The sequence below is a fragment of the Balaenoptera acutorostrata genome, chromosome 3 (genome assembly GCF_949987535.1).
Source record: "Balaenoptera acutorostrata chromosome 3, mBalAcu1.1, whole genome shotgun sequence".
NCBI classification, from domain to species: Eukaryota; Metazoa; Chordata; class Mammalia; order Artiodactyla; family Balaenopteridae; genus Balaenoptera; species Balaenoptera acutorostrata.
The window spans coordinates 6,748,355-6,776,264 of record NC_080066.1 but is presented as its reverse complement, the minus strand read 5'-3'; the positions used below and the strand labels follow the sequence as shown (position 1 = coordinate 6,776,264).

Genomic DNA, 27,910 nt, shown 5'->3' with positions numbered 1-27,910 from the left:
CGTCTGGAGCCTGTGCTCCGCAACAAGAGAGGCCACGATAGTGAGAGGCCCGCGCACCGCGATGAAGAGTGGCCCCCGCTTGCCGCAACTAGAGAAAGCCCTCATAGAAACGAAGACCCAACATAGCCAAAAATAAATAAATTAATTAATTAAAAAAAAAAAAACAACTTTAGAAAAAAAGCCCCTTGGAGAAGCATTCCGTACATCCACATCACTTTCAGGTGAGGAAAGCAAGGCCCAGGGAGGCTGAGTTACTAAAGTTTTGGTTCTAGAACTCAAGTCTTTGATCTATGCATTCATTTTTACTTCTACTTTACAACATTGTTGGATTCAAGTCCAAGAACTCTTTCAGTTGATTTAATTAATTCAATTTAATCTAACTTCATAAGATATTTTTACAAGAAATATAATATTCTAATGTCTAATGTGTTTATAGTGAAATTATGAAAATCTTGCTCAAGAAGAACAATGTTTTGCTTTTCATAAAACCTTGAGTAGCACTTTGAGAAGTAAAAATAAACTTTGACTGTAAGATTTGAACTTAGTTCAACTAAACTTCAAATCAGTTTCAAGGAGCTCAGGGTTTGATTAAAATGCATTATTCTCTTTGGTTAAAGCCACCCTTTGATTTCTTCTTGCGTGTAGGTTCTCTCTTGCTTGGTTGTTTGCTTATACACACACACACACACACACACACACACACACACACAGCACATTCATTAAAACATGATAGGTCACTTTATGTCATTTGGTATAATTGTCTGAGATGGCTTCATGATATAATCATCGCCTAATAGGGGCCATAGCAAGACAATGATAGTCTTGGCATTCAGCCCATGTTTTCCTCCAGTTTTTATTGCCTGTTAAGATTTCTATTCCTCAACAAAACCTGCACTTACCCACTTCCACCCTGCAATGTCTGGGCTGTGCATTTAACAGATGGCCTTGTTATACAATCAACTTAATGGGATTAGACTAGATCATTGCATTTTAGAGATTCTTCCTTATCACAGCTGTTTCTTCTCTGAAATGCTATCACTCAAATAATGCATGCAAGATACTCCTCTGGTCAACCCTAGTTTTCCAAAAAGCACCAATACAGAAACCTGAACACATCTGTATTTTTTTCTTTTAGAAAAAGAGAATTTGGGTGCCAGAAATGAAAGTACTTATGCCTGCTATTTATGTATGTGTGTGACGACAATACTTACTGGAAAAAGTCTAAAAAATTACTGAGTGGTTAAGCTAGATGTTAGGAAAATTACTCCAAATATTATTTCTAGGGTAGAACCTCTGTGTCTCTAGAGCTGAAACTCCCCGTGTTGGTCCATTAAACTCTACTTTTCTCAGGTACGTGGGACCAAACTTCCAGAGTCATCTTCACCATCACCGCTCCCCACTCCTACCTCCTCCACGTTCCATTAGAGCCAGTCGTTACCAAGCGTTGCCTATTTCCTATTTACATGATTTCCTCAGTTCCTTCCTCTTAGCTGCCATCGTCATCACCCTCGTTTGGCCCCAGTTGATATGAAATGAAGTATCCTTAATTGGCTACGGGGCTGAGGGAAAAGAGTATTTTCCATCTTTGGTACCCAGCAGATCACAGTAGTGAGATACGGGGGAAGTCCCTTATGCCTCATCTCCCACTTAGGGGCAGAAGTAGGATGGGCTGAGTGGTGGGATTACATCATAGCAGGGCAGCAACCTCATATGAGCAGAAGCTTCTAGTGAGGGTCCAGAAACAGGAATCTGATGGGTGGTTCTCAACCTGGCAGGTCCCAGTAGTTATGTTCTTATCCTCATATTCCTATTTGGCAGGGGCAGGGGCAGGGGAAGCAAAGGTAGTAGTGTAAATTAAGATTGGGGACCGTGGACATTGAATAAGCAAAAGAAAATAATATCAACTAGTGTAATAATATCAACTAAGAAAAAGAATACCTCCAAAATATAGTCTCGTTTTAAGACTTGATTGAAGAGCTACCATTTATTAAACTGTGCTCTATACAATCTCATATTAAACCTCACCTCATTTCATGTTAGATAAACAATCTCATTTCATCTTTATACCAACATATTATTATTTGAATTTACCGATAAGGAAATTGCAGTTCAGAGAGGTTAAGGAATTGTCTTACTCTTATACAGCTAGAAAGCAGTGGAGTCAAGTTTTAAACCTGCGCCGTCCATCTCCAGAATCCTACAATGCAGCTTTTCAACATCTTACGTGGCCCAGCATGTCTGAGAAGTAAAGTAGCTTTGACCCTGTTTATGTTAGTCAAACAGGTTTTCTTTCCTATTCTAAGCCATTTTACAACATTTTGTAAAAATCCTCTCCCAACCTAGAAAGTGCTAGTACACACAGTCCAGTGAAGTCAGTATTATTTGCCCCATAATACCAGATAAGGAATTGGAAGCTCAGAGAAATCAATTAACATGTCCACTGCCACACAGCTTATCAGTGACAGATGGGAATCTGAACCCGGGCAGTCTGATTTCCCTTCCCCTTCACAGCCACTCTGCCGACTTTAATATGGTTATATTGATATTGGTTTGATGTTTCCCAAAAAGAAGTAGAGTGTCGGGCTTCCCTGGTGGCGCAGTGGTTGAGAATCTGCCTGCCAATGCAGGGGACACGGGTTCGATCCCTGGTCCGGGATGATCCCACATGCCACGGAGCAACTAAGCCCGTGTGCCACAACTACTGAGCCTGAGCTCTACAGCCTGTGAGCCACAACTACTGAGCCCACGCGCCACAACTACCGAAGACCACGTGCCTAGAGGCTGTGCTCTGCAACAAGAGAGGCCACCGCAATGAGAAGCCCGTGCACCACAACAAAGAGTAGCCCCTGCTCGCCTCAACTAGAGAAAGCCCGTGCGGCAACGAAGACCCAACGCAGCCAAAAATTAAAAAAATAAATTTAAAAAGTAAAATAAAATAACTGTTTCTCTAAAACTGTGACCCAGGAATTGAATTTCATTAATCATCCTGACATAGTTTGGGAAGAAATCACATAGGGGATCTAATTTTTGGATTATTTAAAAGTGAATATATTATGTATGAGACTCCCCTCCCCAAAAGAAAACCTAACCAATCATTGATTAGGCTAGTATAATATAAACTAAGAAAATGAATTTCACTAGATGCTCTTGCAATTGCCACAAGGAGGACCCATTCATATACAATATAATTCTAAATCCGCTTTGAGCCCACTACAACATCTATGTTAGTGCCATTGAAAATTCCTGGCAAATTTATAAGAATATGTTGCAGTATCCTTTCTGCCTAATCCTGGAGGGGAAGAGAAAGTCAAAGGATTGAAATTAGTGATGTATATTTAGGCAGTCAGCTTACTGGAATGCTGCCCCAAACCAGCAAATGCTCTACATATGGAAAATACTCAATTAGGGGAGGGGTGATGGAAAGAGACAAGGTCTCAATAAATGGTTGAAGCTGTCAATGAACTATTAATGATTTCTAACTATTTCTTGAAACCATCTTAAAATAACCAACATAAAAGGGAAAATTGAACCATAAAACCAAGAAGTCTAATGTTGTCTGCTAACAACCCCGATTATTGAAACAATCCTTTAAGACAAATCTATATTTTCATACAGCGTACATAAAACATGAATTATCTCACTGGGCTGTATGGATCTCCACTGAATCCTCACTGTGAATTAAGCAATCAAGAATTGGTAATGATCTGTATCACGAACCAGTTCTTTTTGCTTTGCTTTAAAAGTCATTCTATCTTCGGAAAACCCCCAAACGTGGCTGGAAAATATTTATGTTCCAAAACCATGAGCTTATGACAGAAGTGCTGAGGTTCATAAGTCAATTCATAGGAGCTGTGAGCTCAACAGGGAATTATGGGGTTAAAATTAATTGCTCTGAAAAGTCATCTGATGCAGGCTGTCATTGTCAGTGGAGACCAGATTACTGAGTTTCAAATTACAAACTTTGGTTGCAAAGTTGATAAGTTTTATGTCCAATGTAGTTTTTTAAAAGCCATCTTGCTTTTTTAACTTCATCTCTTGACAGGAAAAGGAGTGTTTGTTTTGTCTGTCTTCAGAGTCTCATGAAAGTTGCTTTGGAATGGTACCCAAAGAGCCCATGTGATGGGCAAGCTTGGCCTTAACCTGTACAAGAGAACTGCTTAAACACGATGCATCATCCAGAGAATAGCTCTTTCTAGGAAGCAGACTCTGTTGTAGGAAAAGAAAGAAGAACTTACCTGGGTAATCATTCTTGTCTATGTCAGAATCTCCTCTTAAAGTAAAGCCGAATCCAGAAGGGACAGCCTGTGAGGCCCACACTCCTTGCAGAATTTGGGAAGCCTTGGCGTTTAAGCCATTCTTGTTCCCGTTGTGAATGAGCACTTTACCCCTTTGGTCCTTGCCTGCAAAGGGCGCACCGATGGCAATATCTACAAACAGAGACACACAACTTTTAAATAAGGAAGAGTATTTTAGAAAGAGAGTTAAGTACAATCGAAGAGCAGTACCAAACAGCCCAAAGGGCTTCTTAAGGTTTCCATGAAAATCTGTAGTACTGCAACAAGAGGAAATTATTTGTTGTCTTTCATCCATCCAAGAAATATTTATCGAGTGCCTATTATGTGTTGGGCACAGTGGGTTCAACGGCGAACCAGACACTGCTTTTCAAAAGTTTATATTCTAGTGCAGGGAATAGACAATTTGAATACAGAAATAATCAAGAAAAGATAGAAAGTGACAAATGCTATGCAGAGAATCTTAAAAATATTGATGTGATGGAAAGTGATTGGATTGTTATTTTAGATGTAGTGGTCAGACAAGGTGTCTCTAAGGCTGATCTTGAAACTGAAATCTGGGGACAAGATGGAACTGACCATGTGGAATCAGAAGGAAGAGCATTCCAGGCAGAAGGAATGACTGTGCAAAGGCCCAAGGATGCAGGGAGCTTGGCCCACCTGAAGAGCAGCCAGAAGGTGATCTATGTGGGAGCTTACTGAGTAATAAGGTAGAGCTGGGTCAGATTAATGGGCTGGGTAGACCAGATGAGGCACCTCTGCAGAGTCCTTAAGAGTTTCTTGTTAAAAGAAATAAACCACCTCTTTCACAAATATTATATCCTTGAATGATTACATCATCCCATGATGTAGGCAAGACCCGTTTCATAGTTGAGGACTCTGGGAAACCGAGAGAGAACCCTATCGCCTGTCTCCCTGTTAAACATAGCACTGAATGAAAACTACCTTCCATATATTGTGTTCACCAGGATTGCTCTAAACAATACACCTTAGGTTTACATGAAAAAGAGCACCAATAACACAGCAACATAACAGCCCAAGCTGCAGAGGACCGTATGTGTCCTCATTTTGTCTTTGATCCATTTGTATTTGTTCCTAAGTAAGTCTGATAAGACTGAATGAATTGTAAACTGATTTTCACTACATAACAAGGATCGTAAATCCACTTTCATTTAACAGGTAAGGATAAACTGTCAAAAAACTCAGATCGTTGTGGAAAATAAAGATATTGCCATACAGTAGGTGGAAAGGGGTACTTTCTTCACATCCTCTGAGTCAGTGAATTTATATCTGTCCCCTGGTTACATTGCATTTTGGCATCATTTTAAGGACACCAAGGCTCAGAGAGGCACAACTCCTTTTAGGTTGTTAGAAATGTTTCTCTTAGCTCTTAGAAGTATCATTAAGGCTTTGAGAGAAAAGACAAATAGAAGAGATGATGAAAAAGATGACTACACAGATAATTTAGCATTATTTATTTCATTTGGTGCTCAGGAATAGGGCAGTTTTTGAAAGCAACAAATGAGTTAAAGATGAACTTGTCTCTTTTTAAAAAAGTTTCCCTGGAACCATGAGCCTTTAGTATGCATTTATATCTTATGGTACTTTAAAAGTTACTAACTATACATTGCTGAGACGTGTTTTTTCAAGGAAATCATAAAAGTACGTGACTACTTGCCGAAGGTATTAATGAATACTTTGATTTGATGGGAATACTCCCTAGGCTATTTTGTTGGAGCCAATTCCTGTTACTCCCTGGAACTTCAAGAAACCCACTCTACCTTGGTTCTTAACTTAAAGGTCCTGAAAATGTATGCAAAATTTTGTGTGAGCTGGCATGTTTTTCTGAGGAGAGGGTACTTAGAAGGCATTCATAAATTCCTAACTTAAAGAACCATAAACCTAAACTAAGAATTTAACACTGCTTAACAGTGCACATTGAGAGTGCCTTCAAGCTGAAGTTGAGAGATCAATTAAAATTCAGCATAACCTGTACGTAAGCCATATGAGTTACTCAGAAGGCAATACACTTGCTAATATATCAACATGTATTTATTTGTTTTGACTCTGTACATATAGTACATTCTCTAACTCCTTTCAAGTCATAAATCTGTATGTCAATTTTAAAAATAACTGCTGTTTTGTTTAGAGCTGTCATATGACACCCCAAATCAACATGAGAAAATTTCCATGTAACATCTATATTAGCCAAAACTAAAGTTTAAATTGCCTTGAGATTTTGGATAGTTTATTAAAGACCAATCAGAAGAACTGTACCACACACACCACCGTGAAGTCTCTTGTTTCCGTCATGCAACAGTAACATGAAATTGTGGCACATAAGTAATTTCCATGCATTAGTGTAAATTACCATTGTATCCATCTTGGTTCAGGTCTCCTAAATGTGCCAAAGCACTACCGAATCTCCCGAAAATGTCAGTGCCTGCGAGGATCTGCGGATTTCTGAAGGCCAGCACGTTCACTTGCAAATACAGGTAAACTTGCCCTACTTCTCTGGGGTTGCTCTCAAATTCACGTTCCATAAAGAGAGGTGCCCCGATCAATATGTCATCCATTCTGCAGGGAACAAAGAGGTCAACACAGACATGAGATGCTGTTGGGTAGATTTCTAATCAACTAGATTAGTACATTTCCACTGGTATATTTCCTTTTCCAAGGGATATTTTACAATTGTCATATTTCTTTCATTGCTTTGTTATGTCTACGGAATAGAATGCTGTAAGAAAATAAGATTTGTTAAATTATCACACTGAACTTTTTAGCTATGCTAAAAATTACTACTTTAAGAAAACCACAGCTATTTCACCCTTTTCAGCTCTTTGGTGCATTTCCAGAAAATGTACTTACACAAGTAAAATGTATCAGAAAGACCTAAATAGGTTTTTCTAAACATGGATGAGAATTTGTCTACAATTTAGTTAACTATACATTTATATTATGAAGTTTTCTTGCAGTAATAAGGTTTAAAATAAAGTCTGTCCTCCTCTTTTCTTTTGTTACCTCCATTCAAATAAAACAGAGGCCAGAGAAGGTTCTCATACTGGCTAGAAAGCTAGAAAACAAAATTTTCCTCCCAAATGAGAATTTATAGTTTTTCTTTGTAGGTGAAGATATTATAGCAGAAAACCAGTAGATAATTTTTCAGGCTGAAAAAATTTCAAGAAAGAGATAGCAATTGGATTGCTACACACTTAGGTAAAACGTTTTCTTAAAAATGTTCCAAATGGGGACATCCCTGGCGGTCCAGTGGTTAAGACTTCGCATTCCAATGCAGGGGGTGAGGGTTTGATCCTTGGTCGGGGAGCTAAGATCCCACATGCCTCATGGCCAAAAAACCAAAACATAAAACAGAAACAATATTGTAACAAATTCAATAAAGACTTTAAAAATGGTCCGCATCAAAAAAACAAAAAAAATCTTAAAAAAATGTTCCAAATGCATTTACTTGCCGTGCTTTTGTGCTCTATCTAGGCCAAGAGTAAGGCAGGGATTGGGGCTGCGCCAGGCCTCAGGCTTTGCCCTGGAGGAACTTGGTTGCCTCCCTTTCTGTTATTATTACTGTCAGTATGAAGAGACATTTGTTAAACACCTAATTGTGTGTGTTGCTGCCTTGTAGTTCAAAGACGTCTAAAACCACTGGTTCTCTAGTGCAGAGACTGAGTAGGGCCATCTTCTCATTCTCAACAGAAGGAACAAAGCCATACAATTGGTCCCTGAGGGACATGGGACTGACACATCACCTCACTACGTTTCTCACTGCCAACACTGTGGAGTTCTAGAAATGCAAAATTATTCGACCTATGATTGTGAAAGATTAGCACATCCATGGGATCTTTGGATTCTTGGACTATTGTGACAATGTTGATTTATTTTCGTAGAAATAGATTTCCCTAGATATTTAAGTGTAAGGCTTCTAAAATGTTCTAAACGCCAAAAACGGAGAAAGACATTTGTTCTTAATTTATAATTGTGTTCTCATAAAGCTGAGAGACAATAACTGTCTTGGATTCAATTGATTCAATGTGCCTTGTGCAATATTTTGCATTTAGTGTCAATAATATTTTATGTCAGCAGTACCACTTAAGAGTCACAGTATATATTATTGTTTAGGCTGGTGTTTTTAAATCTTGATTTGCAACTCATTAGTGGATTGTGAAATCAATTTAATGGGTCTTGACAAGCAATTATAAAAAATGAAATAGAATACAATAGAAAATATGAGTCAATGCATTACACATACTAAGGGTGAATACTGTTCCATGAAACCTTTTGTTTCAGTTGTGTGTGTGTAGTGGGTTGCAATGTCAAATGTATTTCTGATTACGATCCCACAGGGCCAAAAACTCATTGAAAAACCACTGCGGTAGGCCATGCGTGCTATTAGGCTATTTCAAAATTTACTTGTCATATCCTTTTTTAGAATATACCCAATTCAAGTTTAAAGTTTTAAAAATATTTATTAGTAAAGACGTTCTTTACTGAGCTTCCGAAAAAGTAGTTGTGTAACAGACTGGGTGCCACTCTAAGAATATAATATATATAAAGTAGATCATATTTTATACGTATACATGTAATCTCAAGAAAGAACAATGATGAAGCAATATTTATGATAAGGTTCTCACTAAAAACCATCTTTTCTGTTTGTGTCATGCTGGTAGTTTGGATGAGATCTAAGTTATTATGTAAAGGCATTTTATAAAAGTAGGATATACACACTAAATCTCATCTTATCTGAAATGTCTAATATTTGAGCACAGTTTTCTTTACATCTCTATGTAGCATTCACACAGGTTTTATTTGCGTCCTTTTTTATGTCTAAAAAAGTATTATGTCCACTCTAATAATACAATGCAAGGTGCAGGTTCTCATTCTTTCACATGTTCTTTGAGACAAAACATTATAAATATTTCCCTGAAGAGCAAAGCATAAATAGAGTGATAAACAGAGGGGGGGGGGGATGAGGGAACCCATCAGTGAGAATATTCATTATGAAGAATCTGAATTCAAGTTTTCTACAGCCAAATGGTGTTTAATATGTTGATTTAACATAGACACGTCTCTGTTTCTTCTTTTTTCACAATAGTCCATAGTGCATGCTAATGCCTGTGACTGATTTGCAGAATGTAGTTATTAAGAGAATGCAGGTTAGGAGGCTGTATACTAGAATTGATATCTAATCAATATAATTGTTTTATGATAGGTGAGAACAAATATAGCCTATCATTTATGTTACAGAAATCAATTTGCAATTTCTTTATGTTTTAATTTTCTAGATTTTCTACTTAATTGAATCATAATGATTTCTCTTCTATGAGAGAACCCACTTGGAGTAAATCTAGCACCAAAACACAGTTACTCAAAGCTGCTTCCTTTCAAATAAATTTTCTCTAAAATGCTCTCAAGTTAACTAACTGCTAAGAATCTCTCTAAATTTAGTTCCTTTTGGCCCTGCAGAGGCTAAAACAATCCAATGGATAAAACTGTAATTCTGTGAATTTCTCAAATAGTATGAATATTTTGTTTCAAAAAGCCATAAGAAAATAAAAAAACAGATTTGCTTGTTTAGGTTCAAGAGGAAAATACTATCTCCCTTTGCTGTTAAATTTGTCCAGAAATGCCTAACAGAGTTTACATTGAAAGATTTGGTAGTTCTGGCTATCTTAAGATAACTGAAGTTAATTTCACCAGCTTGTTTATATTTTACAAAATAAGTCACAGGCTTGACAAGATCAACCACCAACCAGCATGCACGTAACTGTTTGGTCTAAACTTTTGCAGTCCACTCGTTAACACCTGGAGATTTTTTAAAATAAAAAAATATTGGGGGAAAAAAAATATATTGGGGAAATCCCCACCAGTTTATATATTTGGTCACATTACTTAACGACACTGTCTTTTTTTTTTTTCCCTGATGGTGGGTTTTGGAGCATTTGTAGGGACTTTGCTTTTGTTGCACAGTGGATAGAGAGGATGACATACACTGTGAAAGAAACTTCACTAGGTAGTCTCGCGTACAATAGTACTTAGTTATCTCTCGGATGGAGAAAGGGAAGTCTGGTTCAGTTCCACAAAATGTGAGTCCTAACTTCTGAACCATGAATGATCAGCTAGACGACTGCTGCTCTTAATCCTATTCTGAGTCACTGTACAACATCCACTCAGGTCCAAGACTTGAAAGATTCAGGCTATTAAAAAAAAAAAAAAAAAGGCTATTGGAAAATTAGAAATTGGGTAAAGAAAGGGAATTAAATCTCAATTCTAGTATGAAACTCTGCTGATTAATGCTCATTTATAATTCCTTAATCACTGATAAATGCTGGGAAAGCTAGAAAGGGCTTTGTGAATTTTTTAAAAATTGGAGTTATAGACTCTCTAAAATTATTTATGAGTTAAACTAATGACTTGGTCAAATGCAGCAGCCTAGTAGGGCTACTTTTAATATAATCAAACAAACTGATTTTTCTTATATGCCATGATGCTGAAAACCATTCATAACTGAATTTTTTATCAGTCAGTTGTTTTTAGCATCATTAAAGACAATCTTAAAGTTCTTTGGGTGAAAATAACTGAAATGATGGTTTTATATTTTTATAAAGTGGAAGTATGAGCTTGTTTATAAAAATAATGGAAATTAATAAAATGCACACTTAATAAACAGATTCTTATCAATGAGCAAAACAGAGTAAACACTTAAACACATGTATATGCTATTCTTCTACCCCAACCCTTATTTAAGGTCATTGAAATCCATGTGTATTCTACGTGTGTATGTATATGTATATCTATATACATGTTATAGACAATATCTGTATGTTTTTACATGAATATGAGTACAGATAGGTCTATATGTGCATATATATGTGGAATCTATAAAGTGAAATTCACACAAGTAGAGAGTGGTGTTTACCAGGGGTGGAGAGATTGGGGAAATGGGGAGATATTAGTCAAAAAGTACAAAGTTGCAGCTATGTAGGATGTATAAGTTCTAGAGATCCAGTGTACAGCATAGTGGCTATAGTTAATAATACTATATTGTATACTGGAAATTTGCTAAAAGAGTAGATCTTAGGCGCTCTTACTGTACAGACACACACCCCCCGCCCACGGTAACTATGTGATGGATGGACCACCCAGTTGGATGGATACAGATGAATCACATAGATGGAGATGTTAATTAGATTGAATTTAGTGATCATCTCACTATGTATATGTATATCAAAACATGTCCACCTTAAATATACACAGTTTTTTGTTTTAAAAATATTTTACAGGTTATTATTGGATTTCTTCAGTGACAAGTGTACTAATTTATTTGTTTCCCAATTTTAAAAAGTAAGTGAGAGGCATGTCAGTCATCGTACTCACTTACTAGATTAAAAATTCTTAATTCTTACAGATTTTAAACCCTTGAAGACTGAAATTATATATGTGCTTTCCTACTAGGTATTTTATAGAGCTTAGTAAAGAGTTCTCTGTATATAAGTGAACAAAAAATTTATAAGGTAAGTCAGCAAAAGTTCTGTGAACTAATCAAGACCTTCCCCTACTTAGTGTGTGCTCTTGGGCAATTCACTTAACTTTTGTGTCTCAGTTTCCTCATTGGTGAATTTTAGGTAGTTTCATTGGATTATAGTACAGATTGTCCTGTGCTATTAGACTTATTACACATAAAGGTACTTTGAGAGAAATAAAAACACTGTCTGCTAATCATTCATGATAAAGATAAAATCTGATTGCTTAATTCCATGTTTCAATGGAGAATCAAGATTTCTGCATTTGAAACTGCTAACCAACTGAGGTTTATATCCAGGAAAACTTTATTTGAGATAGAGATTTGTGTTTGCTGCAAATCCTATTCTAGCCTTAGGGTCCCTGCTAGAAATCTTGTCAGAAACTGAGAATGACAAAAGCACTCTTTGTCAAAACAGGGCCACACATGTCCTGACGTGGAGCCATCACAGGAGCTTAGGAAAAGTCAAGGACACATGCATGATTTACTGCCTTTTTTTTCTCATTCTGCTAAGATTTCTGAGGGATTACATGTTTATGTCTCTGCCCTGATGGCTTGTTTTGTACCTTCCCTGCGGATGAATATCCACCCCGGGAGGTGAGGACACGGGCTGTCACAGTAATTAGTGGTTTTCAGGGCCCCGTCCTGGGATCAAGTATAAACCTAGAAGCACAAGATGCCATGTTTTCCCTATTTGTGTCTATCTGAAAGCCAACAATATCAGGTGATTGTTCTAGAAAAACAGGTGCTGCAAAAATGATGGCAAGTTATATATGCATTATTGTAATCTCAGACTTTACGTGAGTTCTCTATCTTTATTTGGGATGCAATGTTCTCAATGGCTTCCAGAGCACACTCATTGATTATAGGACCATGAATGTACGCTGCATCGAAGTAATTAGAGCAGCAAACAGTATACAGACTGAGAATCTATAGGCATTTTTTCTTTAAGAATGACAATATTAAGATAATAGATGTATTTTTCAATGTAGTCTAAAGAATTCAGAATATACTGCCTAATAAAAAGAAATTATGTGCATAGCAATTTTTAAGAACATCAAGAAAGAACAAATCATCACTGGAAAATTCCTATGTTTGAAACCAATGAGGTCCTTTTTTCACAAGTTTTCTTTTTTTTTTCTTAATGTGGCAAAAAAAAAAAATGTCCTATAAACGTTGTCACAAAACTTTTCTTTAGACTAGAATGAATGTGTTTTCAGGAAGGACATGGTACCCTGCAGGGCGTATTGTGACACTGGGGGGAAAGCTCAAAGGATTGAAAAGGGAGTGAACTACAGAAGGAAACACACTGGGTGATCTGTGCCCTAAAAAAATGCTGCCTGGCTCCCAGGAGAGAAGCCCTCACACGTGTTGTGTTGTTATCTGTTGAGGGAAATGTGTCTACACTTATCCCAAGGGCCACTGTCAGATTTTTTGTTTTCACTAAAGAATGGGCTTCCTATATCTGGACAGTACGCCATGTTTTTGGACCTCAAGTTCTTCCTCCACCATTTTCTTTCTAAATGACTAAAAGGCTCTGAAAACAGATACAGTCCATCCAGGTTTCTCATTTTGAATGGTGGTCCTAATTGTTACGTCCTTTCCGCAATTCAGACGGCTGAAGATTAAAGCAACTTCATTTTCAATTATCTGCAGGATAAGATCTTATCCAGGATAAGATTGCGTTCAAAGATCTTATGCAGGATAAGATTTGCGTTCTTCAAAATAGACCCAGAGTGCAACCAGTTCTACTCTTCCTGCCACTGCTCTGGTCCAAGCCACTGTCCTGCCTCACCCGGCTTATGGCAATGGGCTCCCAGAAGGCCTCACTCCATGGAGACCCACGGAACAGAGCGTGGCGGCTAAAACCAAAGTGGGTGCACGCCACTCCCTTGCTTAGATTCCTCCAGGGGTTTTCAAGATGACGTGTCCCTCTTGGAAACAGACTCATTCTATCCATGGCAGTGTCCGTGTGGTGCTGTGTAAAGAGGCTCACAGACCTTCTCTCCAAGCCTCTTTGATGTTCCTTGACTATGCCAGCAGCTCCCCGCTCCGCTGGGAATTTGGACACTCTTCCCCATATACTATTGTGTTTTGCTCCCTCACCTAACCTAACACCCCGGCCTTCCCTGTTTACCTGAATAAAAATTGCATCCCTCCCAATTTTTTTCTATCCCTGTTGTTTTTTTTTTTTAAGTTTCATTAATAGACTTTCTTTTTTAGAGCAGTTTTAGGTTCAAAGCAAAATTGCACAGAAAGTACAGACAGTTCCTGTATACCCCCTGCCACAAGCAAGGCCTCCCCGACTGTGAACATCCTGCACCAGGTGGTACATTTGTCACAACTGATGAACCTACATGGACATATCATCATCACCCAAAGTCCACAGATTACATTAGGGTTCACTCTTGCTGGTGTACATTCTGTGGGTTTAGAAAGATGTATAATGACATGAATCCACCGTTGCAGTATCATACAGAGTACTTTCACTGCCCTACAAAGCCTCTGTGCTCCACCTAATTCATCCCTCTTTTCACCATTAACACCTGGCAACCACTGATCTTTTTACTGTCTCCATAGTTTTGTCTTTTCCAGAATGTCATCTAGTGGACTCATATAGTATGAAGCTTCTTCATACTGGCTTCTTTCACTTAGTAATAGCATTTAAGGTTCTTCCATGTCTTTCCATGGCTTGATAGCTCATTTCTTTTTAGCACTGAATAATATTCCATTGTCTGGATGGGCCACAGAATACTTACACATTTACCTACGACAGGACATCTTGATTGCTTCCGGCCTTCTGTTTTTATTTTCTTCCTGCATAGTGATCATCACCATCTAACATAATCTTTATTTGACTTATTTATTTTTTGTCTGTAGCTCCCACCCAAACTACAGTATAACCTTTATGAGGGTGCGGGTTTTGGTTTTGTTCTCTGCTGTATCCCAGCACCTAGAACAGTGCTAGTGTGTAGAAGATGCTCAAGAAATATATGTTGAATGAAAGAATAATAAAAAGATATTTTCCAAAAGGTACAAAAGTTACCAAATTTATCTCCAATCATACGGTACCGCATAATAAATAAAGTTCATTTCTAGCTATGTAGAGGTCATAGCTAATGTCTATCCATGATGTAGCCCAGATCAGGGAACATAGTTCAGATTTTTCAGATATTTGCTTCTTACCAAAATGTGAGCTCCATGAAAGCAGAGACCTATTCTTCCTTAGTCACTGCTACATTCTGGGCACCCAAGAACAATGCCTGGCAGATGGTAGGTGCTCCAACAATATTTATTGGATGGATAATCAGTTCATCTCAATTTATTGGTTTTCTTATTTAATCATTTGTCTTATCTGTCAGTTAGGTGCTTTTCGTGGATCAGAGAGTTGCTTAATAACAATTTTCTTTGAAGTAATAACTTAAACACAACCACAATTTATCATGCTGTTTGATCCAAGCTCAAATGTAATTTACTGCCATAAACTGGAAAAAATAATATTATTATTTCATCTTCTGCATGGGTGTCACTAGTATGTTGGTTAAAGCACTGTCAGGAGAAGAAATATTTATGTGCAAATGTTTTATGAATAGCATGTGCTAAAGGGTGAAGACAGATGAGCAAATTCCTCAATGGCTATGGAAGTCAAATGGCCAAGGACTATTTAATTCATAAAGTCAAAGATAAAACTAAGTAAAATAGTCCTTTCTTAGAAGTGGCAGATGTGGTAAAGACATAAAAAAGGATGATAGAGAATTTTTTAGTAGATGTATCCTTTTGCCCTGGACTAAAAAAAAAAAGTTAAAACAAGAGAGCCTCGATCTTGTTGAGGAAGTACGGAAGGATGTATTTCATGAAGGAAAAAATATAACATCTTTAAGGACGAATATAATATCTGGTGAGTGAGGAAGTTCTTATAAACTTACCCATCATTGTTAACATCTGATACTGCAATTGTATATCCAAAGTAAGATGCCATCTGCAAAGGAAAACCATAAGATGATATATTTTGTGCTCAAAAAGTCATTTTTATAGTCATCTCTCAATTTTCCCTGAAAGATTAGCTACATTGCAGCACATTTTTGCATTTAAATTCATAGACCCTTGGACATGGACAGAGTCTTCGAGTCATTTAGTTTAACCCCTGACCTAATGCATAATGTTCCTCACAACACCCATGACATCTGCTCGGACATCCTCTGGAGATGTTCAACAATAAGCCCATTCAATTTGTAGATACAACTATTAGAATACTCTTTGCTAAAATTGGTCCTCCTGTAACATCTGGTCCTTAATGCTCCTACCTAGTTCTGCAATCTTGAATGTCGCAGAATAAATCTAATTCCATTTCCATATGAAATCTCCTATGGAAATGTTTTCAGCTTGCTTGCCGTCTTTCTTAGAGATACAACATGGGATACCAAAGAAAAGATGATACCCCCATGAGCACACTGACAGGAGAAGATAAGTAGGATGGACACCCTCTGCTTTGGACTCTTTATATCACTGAAGCATAAAAAGGTTTTAACGTGAGGGTAAACCACGTCTCTGTATCAATTCATATTGAGTTTATCGTCTGCTAAGGTTTCTAAGTCTTTTCTGAGTGTAACCAGTGTGCCTAATCTCTCTACATTCTAGCTCTTATATTTTTGTTTTCAACCTATGTTTTCAAGGTTTATAATCTTTTCAGATTTGGCCAGTAGCTTTAGCTTGCCAAGATTTGTCAGTTCCATATTCTGCCATCCAATGCTTTAGCTCAGCGGTCCCCAACATTTTTGGCACCAGGGACTGGTTTCGTGGAAGACAGTTTTTCCACCGACCAGGTTGGGCGGGGGGCGGGAATTGTTTTGGGATGATTCAAGTGCATTACATTTATTGTGCACTTTATTTCTATTATCATTACATTGCAATATATAATGAAATAATTATACAACTCACCATAATGCAGAATCAGTGGGAGCCCTGAGCTCGTTTTCACTTGCCACTCACTGATAGGGTTTTGATATGAGTCTGCAAGCAACTGATTTATTATGGTCTCTGCAGTCAAACCTCTCTGCTAATGATAATCTGTATTTGCAGCCACTCCCCGGAGCTAGCATCACCGCCTCAGCTCCACCTTAGATCATCAGGTGTTAGATTCTCATAAGGAGCATGCAAGCTAGATCCTTCGAATGCGCAGTTCACAGTAGGATTCGAGCTCCTATGAGAATCTAATGCTGGTGCTGATCTGACAGGAGGCGGAGCTCAGGCAGTAATGCGAGCGATGGGGAGCGGCTGCAAATACAGATGAAGCTTCACTCGCTCACCTGCCGCTCACCTCCTGCTGTGCAGCCCAGCTCCTAACAGGCCACAGACCAGTACCAGTCCGTGGCCCAGGGGTTGGGGACCCCTGATTTAGCCAATTTAGCTTCCTATCACCTACAAATGTAATCAGCCTACAGTCCCCTGGAAAGTGTGCTCCACAGAAGTCAGAGAGCTCCGTCTGTGTTGTTCATTCTTCTCTCTGCCCTGTCTGACCAGTGTTTAGCTCAGAGTAGGTGCCAGGTGCTAGATACTCTTTGCAGAGGAAAAAAATAGATGAGTTACCAAGTGTAACACAATTATTCAATTCTCCCACCTTTTTTGTCTATTCCAAACATATACAGTTGCTATAGACTGATTGTTTACGCCTCCCCTCCTCCAAATTCAAATACTGAAACCTAACTCCTTATATAATGGTATTAGGAGGTGGGGCCTTCAGGAGGTGATTAGGTCACGAAGGGTTGAGCCTGCATGAATGGGATTAGTGCCCTTAGAGAAGAGACCCCAGAGGGCTCTCTAGCCCTGCTTCCACCAGGTGAGGACACAGTGAGAGGATGGCTGTGAACAGGAGGCAGGCTCTCAGCAGATACGAAATCTGCCTACCCCTTGATCTTAGATTCCAGAACTGTGAGAAATAAATGTTTGTTGCTTTAGCCACCCAGTCTATGGTACTTCTATTATAGCAGTCCATGGACTAAGACATGGGTGCCAGGTGCAAAATACTCTTTGCAGAGGAAATGAACGCCTCATTTAACTGCGTCATGCAATAACTCAATTCTCCCACCTCTTTTCTCTATTCCAAACACATACGGTGAAATTCTTATTCCTGGGTGGCATTGTGTGGTCTTCACTCAGAGGAATTTCATCACTTAGGTATTAAGTTCTGAGGTTCAAGATTGCAGAACTAGGTGGTATTGAAGATGAGAAGTTACAGAAAGGCCAAATTTAACAATGTTTAAAGAGCTTTTAATGATAAAAATGTAAAATGAAAAGACAAAGGAGAAGTCTTGCCAGATTTCCATTAAACCATTAATTGTCACCACTTGGGAATCATGGTTCAAAATTTATAAATCCACCCAACTTCACTATCATCACAGCCTTATATCTCTATATTTACCACAAGAGTACCATGAGGGACATTGTTAAATGCTTTGTTGAAATTGCACAGTAATGGATAGACTAAAGCCCCAGTTTGGGGGAGGAAATGTCAAAAATGCTCTGTGTTCTTTAAAAAACTCTATTTGCTTGACAAATATATGATTCCAAATTTCTGTGTGTAGCTAAGAGTTGAGCATTTCAGGATCTTAGACCTGGATCCTCCTGGGATCCCGTGGGCCAAGATGTAACTTGGCCGGAGTCAAGTGTGAGGCTTGCTAGAAGCTCCTTACCCTGGGTTGGTGGTTAGGAGAGGAAACTGGTTGCCCAGATAAATGAATTCAACTCACGATTGGCTCCCTTAGACGGGAGTATCACATTCATCCTTTAAAGAAATGTGACAGATTTCAACAGGTCAAAAACCCAGGAAACCCAGGGTAGTGAATGAAGTGTGACCTCAGGCCGTGTTAGGTCAGGAGGATGACAGCAGCCTGTTTGCAGGCAACTGACCCATTGATAATAAGACCCCAGCCAGTGACAGTGGGTACGGGGCCATACCTAGCCCCTGGGGGGAAGGGACCAGAACCAGAGAGTTTATCTTCCATGTAATGTTGGGACTGGGGAGGGTTCCAGTCACTGTGAGGACAGGAAGGCAGAGCCCAGACCCAGTGACTGACCAACATGTGAAACCTACAGGGATCCTGTGTCTTCTTGGGGGGAAGGCGGGTACTCAGAACTCATCACCGCGCACACTACATAAGGACTGCAACATAACAGGATTGCTCTCGGATTTCAGCGATTAGTGGCTTTTGGGCTTTTAGGGAGCATATTCTGCCTTTACATCACTTATCATTTTCTGAAATCATCATGGGCATTTACTTGTTTGTTAATTGTCACCCCCCATCAGCCTCCCCCGTACTGCTGTGTGAGAGCTGGGATCTTGTCTGTCTGATACTTGGTTACACTCCCAGTGCTCAGAAGAGTTTCCAGCACATAGTAGGTGCTCAGTAAATATTTATTTTATGAATGAATAAATAACATATTACAATATACTATTAGTGCAGAGTGACAATCATTATTTGATTCTAAAATGTCTTCACCTGTTCACCAGTGAAATTCTGAATAAAGGTCATATCTGTAGAGTTAATGATTGAAACCTGAAATCATAGAAATTAGATAGGTTACATCATTTGGCATAGAATTGGAACACTTTTTAAAAAGTTTAACTTAAATCATTTTAAAATTTTTGTGAGGAGTCATAAATGGTTAGCTCTATATGTAAAAAAATAAGTCCAAAGGAACGATCTTTAAAAAATCCAACTGAACTTTTTGCTTATGGTTAAATCTGGGATCCTTTCAGACAAAATGCATGCTTACTAATCTGATGTAGAGAAATCTGAATTCAGGAGCGCTGAGAGCACCTAATCTGATAGTCAGTTAATTGATCTAATCAAAAATGTAATCTAAATTTCATTTCTGTGCGTATGCTGTTATGAGAAATTGATGATTATGGTTCTCTGCAAAAAAATGAAATTTTAAAGTAGTATCCATGTAGCAAAAATATTCCTTTTAAATTCTATCCAGACAACCTAAAATCTATAGACATTATAAGTTTACCAGACTTAAACATTATTTAAAATATAAGTTTTTCTGTTCATAAGGTCGATTTATTTTCCTTTCCTATTTTTATGGTAACTAGTTGTAATGGGTTTGAATAGTATCCCTCCAAAACTCATGTCTATCCAGAACTTCGGAAGGTGACCTTATTTGGAAATAGGGTCTCTGTAGGTGAAATAAGTAAAGTTAAGGATCTTGAAATGAAATCATCCTGGATTTAGGGTGGGCCCTATGTCCAATGACTGGTGTCCTTATAAGAGGAGGAGAGGACACACATAGACACAGATGGAAGAAGGCCATATGGAGACCGGGGCAGAGATTCAGGTGAAGCTCCCACATGCCAAGGAAAGGCAGGGCCACCTGATGTTGGAAGAGGCAGGAAGAATCCACCCCTACATGCATGGGAGGGATGTGACCGTGCCAATCACACCTTGATTTCAGCCTTCCGGCCTCTTGAACTGTGACAGAATAAATTTATGTTGTTATAAGCCACCCAGTTTGGGGTCATTTGTTATGACAGCCCTTGCAAACGAATACACTAGTGAAATGACAATTGACCTTATTATGTCCACCATATGGGACATATTAAAATGCTGATCACATCAACAGTGGGATCCTCTGCAACTATTCCCAGATTATGCACACGCACAGGGCTAGGCTAGCTTCATGGGCACGTGACCCGTGCAGTCAGTCACAAAGGGTCCCACATGCAGACGAGCCCTACCCACCCTTTGGATAGCCCAGCTGTCACCGTCCTGAAATTCTTAACAATTTTGAACAAGGGGCCAGGCATTTTCACTTTACGCTGGGTCCCACAGACTATGGAGTTGATCCTGCACCCAGATCAGAAAAGAATCTAGCCTCCCTTTTCGTAAGCAAACAAGCGTGGATCAGTACTGCTCACTATTAAAGGGCATTTTAAAAGATTTGAAAACTGTATGCAGCAAAAGGTTTCTTTGTGTATGTAGAGAATGTAGCGTGTATCGCCTTCTTAGTACTCACGCATCCAAAATTCTGTGCTCCTCTGGGAACCCCAGCAACCAATTCTGTGATGGAAATAGTCATTTACAAGGTGAGTGGCATAGTACACTGTAAAGCTATACAACAAATCAGCTAAAGAGGGTGCCTCTTAAATGAGTAACTATCATGGATCCCTTAGAGAGATGGAGGTTTGAAGCCACAGTTTCGCACTGGCTTTTGCTTCTGCTACAGACGAAAGAAAACAGAAGACCCAAAGTCGTACTTTGAGATTTACCTGTCCCCATCACATTCTCCCTGTGTTTCTGCCTGCAGAACATAAGCCTGGCTTCTCAGATCTGTGTGTGATTTGTCAGTTAAAACTCATACTCTGATTTCTCCAGTTTTCACTCTCTTTCGTACTAGTCTTTTGTACTAGTGTACAAAGTAACAGCTCCTGTCCCACTAATGTGTTCAAACAATTTCAGTTACCTAATGAAAAGCCAAATACCATAAATGATTGAGTCTGGCCCCCTGGAACAGAATTATAGGACAACCTGGCAGCCAAGGGTACGCAAGGAAGGGACGCTTCAATAATAGAGGTAGAAAAAGCAACTCTGGTGAAAAGCGGGGAGCATATTCCAATGCACAATGATATGGCTGTAGATTCAGGAAATAGTGGTTTCAGTTCTTGGGTCTGCCATAAACCCGGGATCAATCACTGAAACTGATTTTTTCCAGTCACCTACAATAGATGGGAGTTGGAACTGCCTGATTATCAAAGATCTTTCCAGCTCTCATTTCTATAAATTTAAACTATCCTTTGATTCATTGGGGTCAGCATTTTAGTTTAATTTAAAGAAAGGGGGCCTGGAAAAGAGTCCTCTTCCGTTCACATTTCCCTTCCCCCAAACCTGGTCCTAAAGGTATAGCACAAATTCTAGCATTAATTCTATCTGATGTAATAAACTCTAGCAGAGTTGGGCGCTCATGCTGTTGGAGCGTTAATAATCAGAGAAGATCCATTTGGGCTTAGATGTTGGACTTTTCAGTAGTAAATTTACTCATTCAATCAACATATAAATGTTAATTGCAAACATAGGATACAGCACGGAGCAAAGACAAAATTCCCTCCTCTCACGGAGCTTATACTTGAGCTGGAAGGGGCAGTCAATTTGAAAAGTAGAGTCAAATGTCATGTTAGAGGGGGATGAGTATAGCGCAGAAAAACTAAGCAGTAAAATGGTACTGGGAGTGCTGGAATTGGGAGGCAGAAGGAATTATGATTTATTGGGGTGGTCAGGGAAGGTCTCGGCAAGAAGATGACATGTTACCAAAGACTGAAGAAAGTGAAGGAGTAAATATTATGGAGATCTGGGAGAAGTATGTTCTAGTCAGAAGGAATAGCATGTGCAAAGGTCCTGAGGTAGAAGTGTGTCTGGGGTATTCAAAGAACAGCAGGGAGGGCAGGGTGGCTGGAGTGGATGGAAGGAGTCAGGCATAAAGGACTAGGAGCTGAGGTCAGAGTAAATAGGGGCCTCATGAACAGAGTCTTTTAGGTCATTGTGAAGACTTGGATTTTAGACAGAATGAGTCGGGCAATCATTGGGAGCAAAGAAGTTACACCACGTGACTTCTGTTCCTCGAGGACCACGTTGGCTGCTGGATCTAGGGAAGACCACAGGAGGGCCAAGATGAAAGCAAAGAGGATCAGTTAGGAGGCTATTGCCACAGTGCTGACGGGGGCTTGGATCAGAGTGGAGGCTGTGGAGGAGGTGAGAAGTAGGCAGATTCTGGCTGTCTTTTGAGTTTAGTTAGCAGGATTTGCTCATGGATTAGATATGGCTGGGGTGTGAGAGAAAGAGCACAATCCAAGGCTGACTTGCAAGGTATTTTGCTTGAGCAGCTCGGAGGATGGCATTGCCATTTACTGAGATGGAGCTGATGGAGGGTAGAGCATGTTTAAGTGGAAAGATCAGGAGTTCAGGTATAAGCTTATTAAGTTTGGAAGAGCCATTCAAATAGAGATGTTGAGTGTTGAGTAGATTCTAGACCTTACACCGCATTCCAGCTTCATGGACACAGGTATGGATGTTTACTAGGGGCACCTAAAAACAGACCACAGTCAGATATAATGGAGCTGACTGATTTCGGGATCAGGCTTGCCAAACAGGAAAGACTAAGGGGATTATACCAAGTGAGATACCTGGCAACCACGGCTTCTCATTTCCCACAAACATTCAGAATTTGGTTTAAAAAAAAGAAATCAGCCATCACACTAGTAACTTTGGAGCCTGCAGCCTCATATGGCTGTAACATAAAGGAGTTATTAAACGTAGTGCTGATTAAAAGTTTCAGAATTGTTTAAAAGTCACAGTCCTAAAAGGGCTTTTTAGGTCACTGTACTTTTCCCCGTGTTTTATATTGGGCTGGCCAAAAAGTTCGTTCAAGTTTTCTGTAACATCGCATGGAAAAACCTGAACGAACGTTTTGGCCAATCCAATAGAGGGCTTCATTTCAACAATGTTTCTCACCTTGCTGAGAGTCCCCAGTAAATTCCCCAGCAGCAACTGAATATCCTGTTTTAAAGCAAGAAACAAGCAAATCACACGTTTGAAGGCTTTACAAATGACCTATATCTAGAAATATGAAGGCACTACCATAGTACTACTTTGTGCAGAAATTCCGACAAATCCTATTACATAAAAGTTTAGGGTTCTATAAAGAGAAAAATTAATCAAACCAGGATTTATACTAAATCTTGGAAGCATAATAGATCTGCTACTTCTGAGCCTGGCAACACCTTTGGATTCTGAGGTCCCTTTTAGAAGTAGGAATGCTTCATTGCCCACCTTGACGTGTGAATGGTGGTTGCTGCATTTTAAGAGTTGCTGACTCATCATAATCAGACATAATTACACTGAAAGGTATCTCTTGTGCTCAGGTTTTGCAATTTCTGATCACCAACAAGGCCTACTTCCTAATACCTTTAATGATGATTTCCCACAAACTTCACTTGGCTGTAAAGTGAGATGAGGTGATAAAAGATAACTACAATTTTTAAAAGTTCATCAAGGAATCAAAATGCCACTACGATACCAAAGGTGGCAAACAATACTGATGAAATGGCATTGTGTGGTTTGCACATAATAAATTTTGAGAACATTCTAGCAACTGGAAAGTCTCTTGCTCTTTCTAGAAACTGGAAAGGGTCATCATCATGTTGCCCGGCTAGTACTGGGCATCCTCACTAATACATAGTATCTACGACTGGCAAAATATTTTATTTGCAAGAGATTGTCACGGAGCCTATAAAACAGCTATCAAACTATGGAGACTACATATAATGGCTGAATCAAAAGAAAAGAAAGTTAAGAGTCCACTCGAAGCTAGTAAGAGAAGAAAATTTGCAGAAGGTGCCAAATATTATAAGTGAGGAATAAAATTTGCTTCCACATTTAACATGCTTGTCTTTTGAGAAACTGCAAATGTCTTGAGCAATGCATCTCACCAAGGTAACTGTCATCGTAGGAAGCAGGAGCCATTTCTGTCTGCTTTTCTCCAGCCAATTTTCTCAGGATATCCTTGAATGAGTAGTTTGCAATGATATCTGCAATACTGGCAGTGATCACCTGACCTGTGTTCAACCAAATGAATAGATTAACTGAATGAACGTGAGAGGCAGGCCCTCTCCGCACAGACACAGGGCGTCTGAACAACACACACGCCCTTGAAAATGGTCATGAGATTGCTTGCATTTCCGACAATGAATTTTCCTGCCTGGCACTAGAACTGCAGGCTAAATTTGCTGACAGCTGGTTAGAGCTTTCCATTCTGATAGAAGAACCAAAGATGAACTATGTAAGTGTTTTCATATAACATTTATTTTTTTCTGTTGTTTAAATTAAGGTATAGTTGGTTTATAATATTATGTTAGTTTCAGGCACACAGCATAGTGATTCAGTATTTTTATAGATTATACTCCATAGCAGGTTATTACAAGATAATGGGTATAATTCCCTGTGCTGTTCAGTATATCCTTGTTACTTATCTATTTAATATAGAGTAGTTCATATCTGTTAATCCAATACCCTTTAATTTATCTGTAGTCCTCCTGCCTTTACCTTGCTTACTTCCTCCACCTCCAAATGCTAAACATTTCTAAGGGTGAGGGCACCTGTAGGCAAAATTTATGTGATTAATTTAAAAAAACTTCACTCAACTATTCACCTGTAATTTAAATATTCTAGAATATTCTAGCTAGCAGAAACATCATCTAGATTTGATATCATCTAGCCCCAAATATATCTTCTTACAGGTGGGGAAACTGTGGCCTAAAGAGCTTGAGTGCATTCCCTAAGTTTACATGCTTTTGCTATTAGGATATTCAGCATTACAACCAGGGCCTTCTTTGGCATTCTAATAAGACTTTTTGTCGTCTCTCAAAGTACAGATGTATTAAATTGAAATCACTTACTTAGTTAATCGGTTGTAAAACATATCAGCTAAGCTAAAGGAATGAATTACGTAATCTCTGAGTCATTCACATCTTATGCTAAAATATATACATAAAGCATAAAATTATGACAATGGAAAGCATCGAGGCCCAGCAAGATCCAGAATTTTAGCAAAAAGGGAATCCGTTGCCACCAACATTGGCATGATAAGAACACTGGCTAATCTCCCCCAAATATAGTCACTATCAGAAGTCTTGAAATACGATTGTATTGGGATAGACATGAATCCAAAAGATGGCCAGCAATGTTCCACTACAACTTTTATGCATTCCTATAGTTATTATGGAAATCTAAGGAAAAAGTGTGATCTCATGCTCTTTGGGAGAAAACTGGAGGAATGCTTTCAAGAGACTAAAATTTAATATTAGTTTTAAAGCCAAACTATTCCTTGGGAATTCACACATTCCCACAGTCTTTCTGTCTGAAGTTCCAAAAGAATAAAACTGTTAAATCAGGCCGTAAATATCTCCAAGTGACCTTGCCTGAAATGACTGTTCTTATATTAAGACAATCATATTTACAGATGAGTTTCTGAACAACGTCTGTAGAATTTGCCAGTTTTCTCTGGGTTAAAGCTAAATATCCCCTTCCCTGCTCCCACAGACACATTGCCTTTGCTTATTTCCTTTAGTTGCTTCTATAAATATTATAATCTTAGGACTGACTGAGTAAAATTTTAAATTATCTATCTCAGACAAATGCTCTCTATCCCCTTGACATGGCTAATTGTCAGCATATCACCTATATCAGACATTTTTTTTCAGCATAAGGAAAGAATTATGTGAAATTAATCAAGTGCATTAGAACAAAATCTTTTGAAACACATCATTTTTATTTTATACCCATCCTCTGCATAAGATATATTGTTTTCCAGTTTGCAAAATAATGTTTAAAGACTGAAAGGTTAATTATTTGATGTTCATAGTTGTATATGTATGAATTAAGCTTAACAGTAATTTCATATAAAATTTTATAAATCCATCTCGCCTGTATCTTTCCCATTGGCCTTTTATTTTTTTATTTTTTTATTTTTTTAAATTTTTATTTATTTATTTATGGCTGTGTTGGGTCTTCGTTTCTGTGTGAGGGCTTTCTCTAGTTGCGGCAAGTGGGGGCCACTCTTCATCGCGGTGCGCGGGCCTCTCACTATCGCGGCCTCTCTTGTTGCGGAGCACAGGCTCCAGACGCGCAGGCTCAGTAGTTGTGGCTCACGGGCCTAGTTGCACTGCGGCATGTGGGATCTTCCCGGACCAGGGCTCGAACCCGTGTCCCCTGCATTCGCAGGCGGATTCTCAACCACTGCGCCACCAGGGAAGCCCCCTCCCATTGGCCTTTTAAACATGAACAGGTCTCCTCCATTAAAAAAAACAAAACCCAAAAAACTTCACTCAACTATTCATCTCTCTCATATTCTACTCTATCCTTATTCTAAACTTTACAGCCAAAATTAAGTCTATATTCTCTGTAATCTCTCTTTAGGCATCCCATTCACATTCACATCCATGGCTTTGGTTATCACCACTATGCTAGTTTTTATTTTAGCCTAGATATCTTCTCTGAGTTTAAGCCCATACATCTAAATACTTATGTGAAAAGTCTTGGACATCTCAAACATGTTCATATTCAACATAACCAAAAGTAAACTCATCATCTTCCTTCCCCAATCCACTCCAAACCCGTTCTCTTCCGGCTTTCTCCATTTCAGGGACTGGGACCCACCTAAAACCATTCAGTTACAAAAGTCAGAAACATATCCTTGGCATCCTCCCTATTCACCCACCTACATCCAAACCATCATCCAAGCTGTTTATTCTGCCTCCGAAGTATCTCTCAAATTCCGCCCCTTTCTCAGTCTGTACTATGACCACTCTAAGAAGCAAACGTCTCCATCTGAACCTTACAGCTGGTTTACCTGATAGACTTATAACTAGCTGATAACCTTATAACTCGTTTGCTGATACTGCACTTTGGCCAACTCCCGATCCATTTTCCACGTTGCAGCCAGCGTGATCTTTGCGTAACACACATCCGATCATAGCATCCCATGCTTCAAATTCTCCAGTGGTTTCCCATTATTCTCAGAACAAACAACACATTCTTATTCTACCTCAGGTAATCCATTTAAACTCCAGCCATCCACCAGGGGATTTCTCATTGTTTTGGAGATAAAGACAAAACTGCTTACCTGGGGCTGCAAGCCCTGCAGGGAGGGTGGGACCCCTCCATCCCACTCAGCAGCTCTTAACTCTAGTCCCCTGATCTCCCTCCATTCTCAGCTCACCGGGCTCCTTTATGCCCCAGGACATTTTCACACAACCCTTCCTCTCTTCGCCTGGTTACCTCCTACTTGGGGTTCAGAGCCTCAGTTCAGGGTTGCTGCTTCCAAATTCGTTGACCTTAAGGTTGATGCCGGCTTATGTAACACCTTTTTAAGAATTAGAGGAAGTCATCCCCCCCTGGGCAGACGCCATCCTGCACCTGGGTTCAGGGCTCCCTAAGCAGAGCACAGGTCATATTTCATCTCTTCAGCCAGTGTTCAGAGGACAAAACATACCTGCATGGGGCCACCCTGGAGAAGCCTCCTGTGCTCTCATGGCCCC

General features: G+C 39.1%; 1 protein-coding gene across 1 annotated transcript in view; it reads right to left on the bottom strand.

The window, feature by feature from the left end:
- Positions 1-27,910, bottom strand: part of ITGA8 (integrin subunit alpha 8) — a 180,973-nt gene that overhangs the window by 114,687 nt on the left and 38,376 nt on the right. Inside the window, exons 7-13 of the mRNA XM_007196424.3 lie at positions 24,305-24,430; positions 23,328-23,372; positions 20,839-20,882; positions 19,320-19,376; positions 15,750-15,802; positions 6,664-6,869; positions 4,236-4,427 (exon numbers count right to left, since the gene is read on the bottom strand). Coding sequence (XP_007196486.2) covers positions 4,236-4,427; positions 6,664-6,869; positions 15,750-15,802; positions 19,320-19,376; positions 20,839-20,882; positions 23,328-23,372; positions 24,305-24,430 — 723 coding nt within the window. The remainder of the gene's footprint in view (positions 1-4,235; positions 4,428-6,663; positions 6,870-15,749; positions 15,803-19,319; positions 19,377-20,838; positions 20,883-23,327; positions 23,373-24,304; positions 24,431-27,910) is intronic.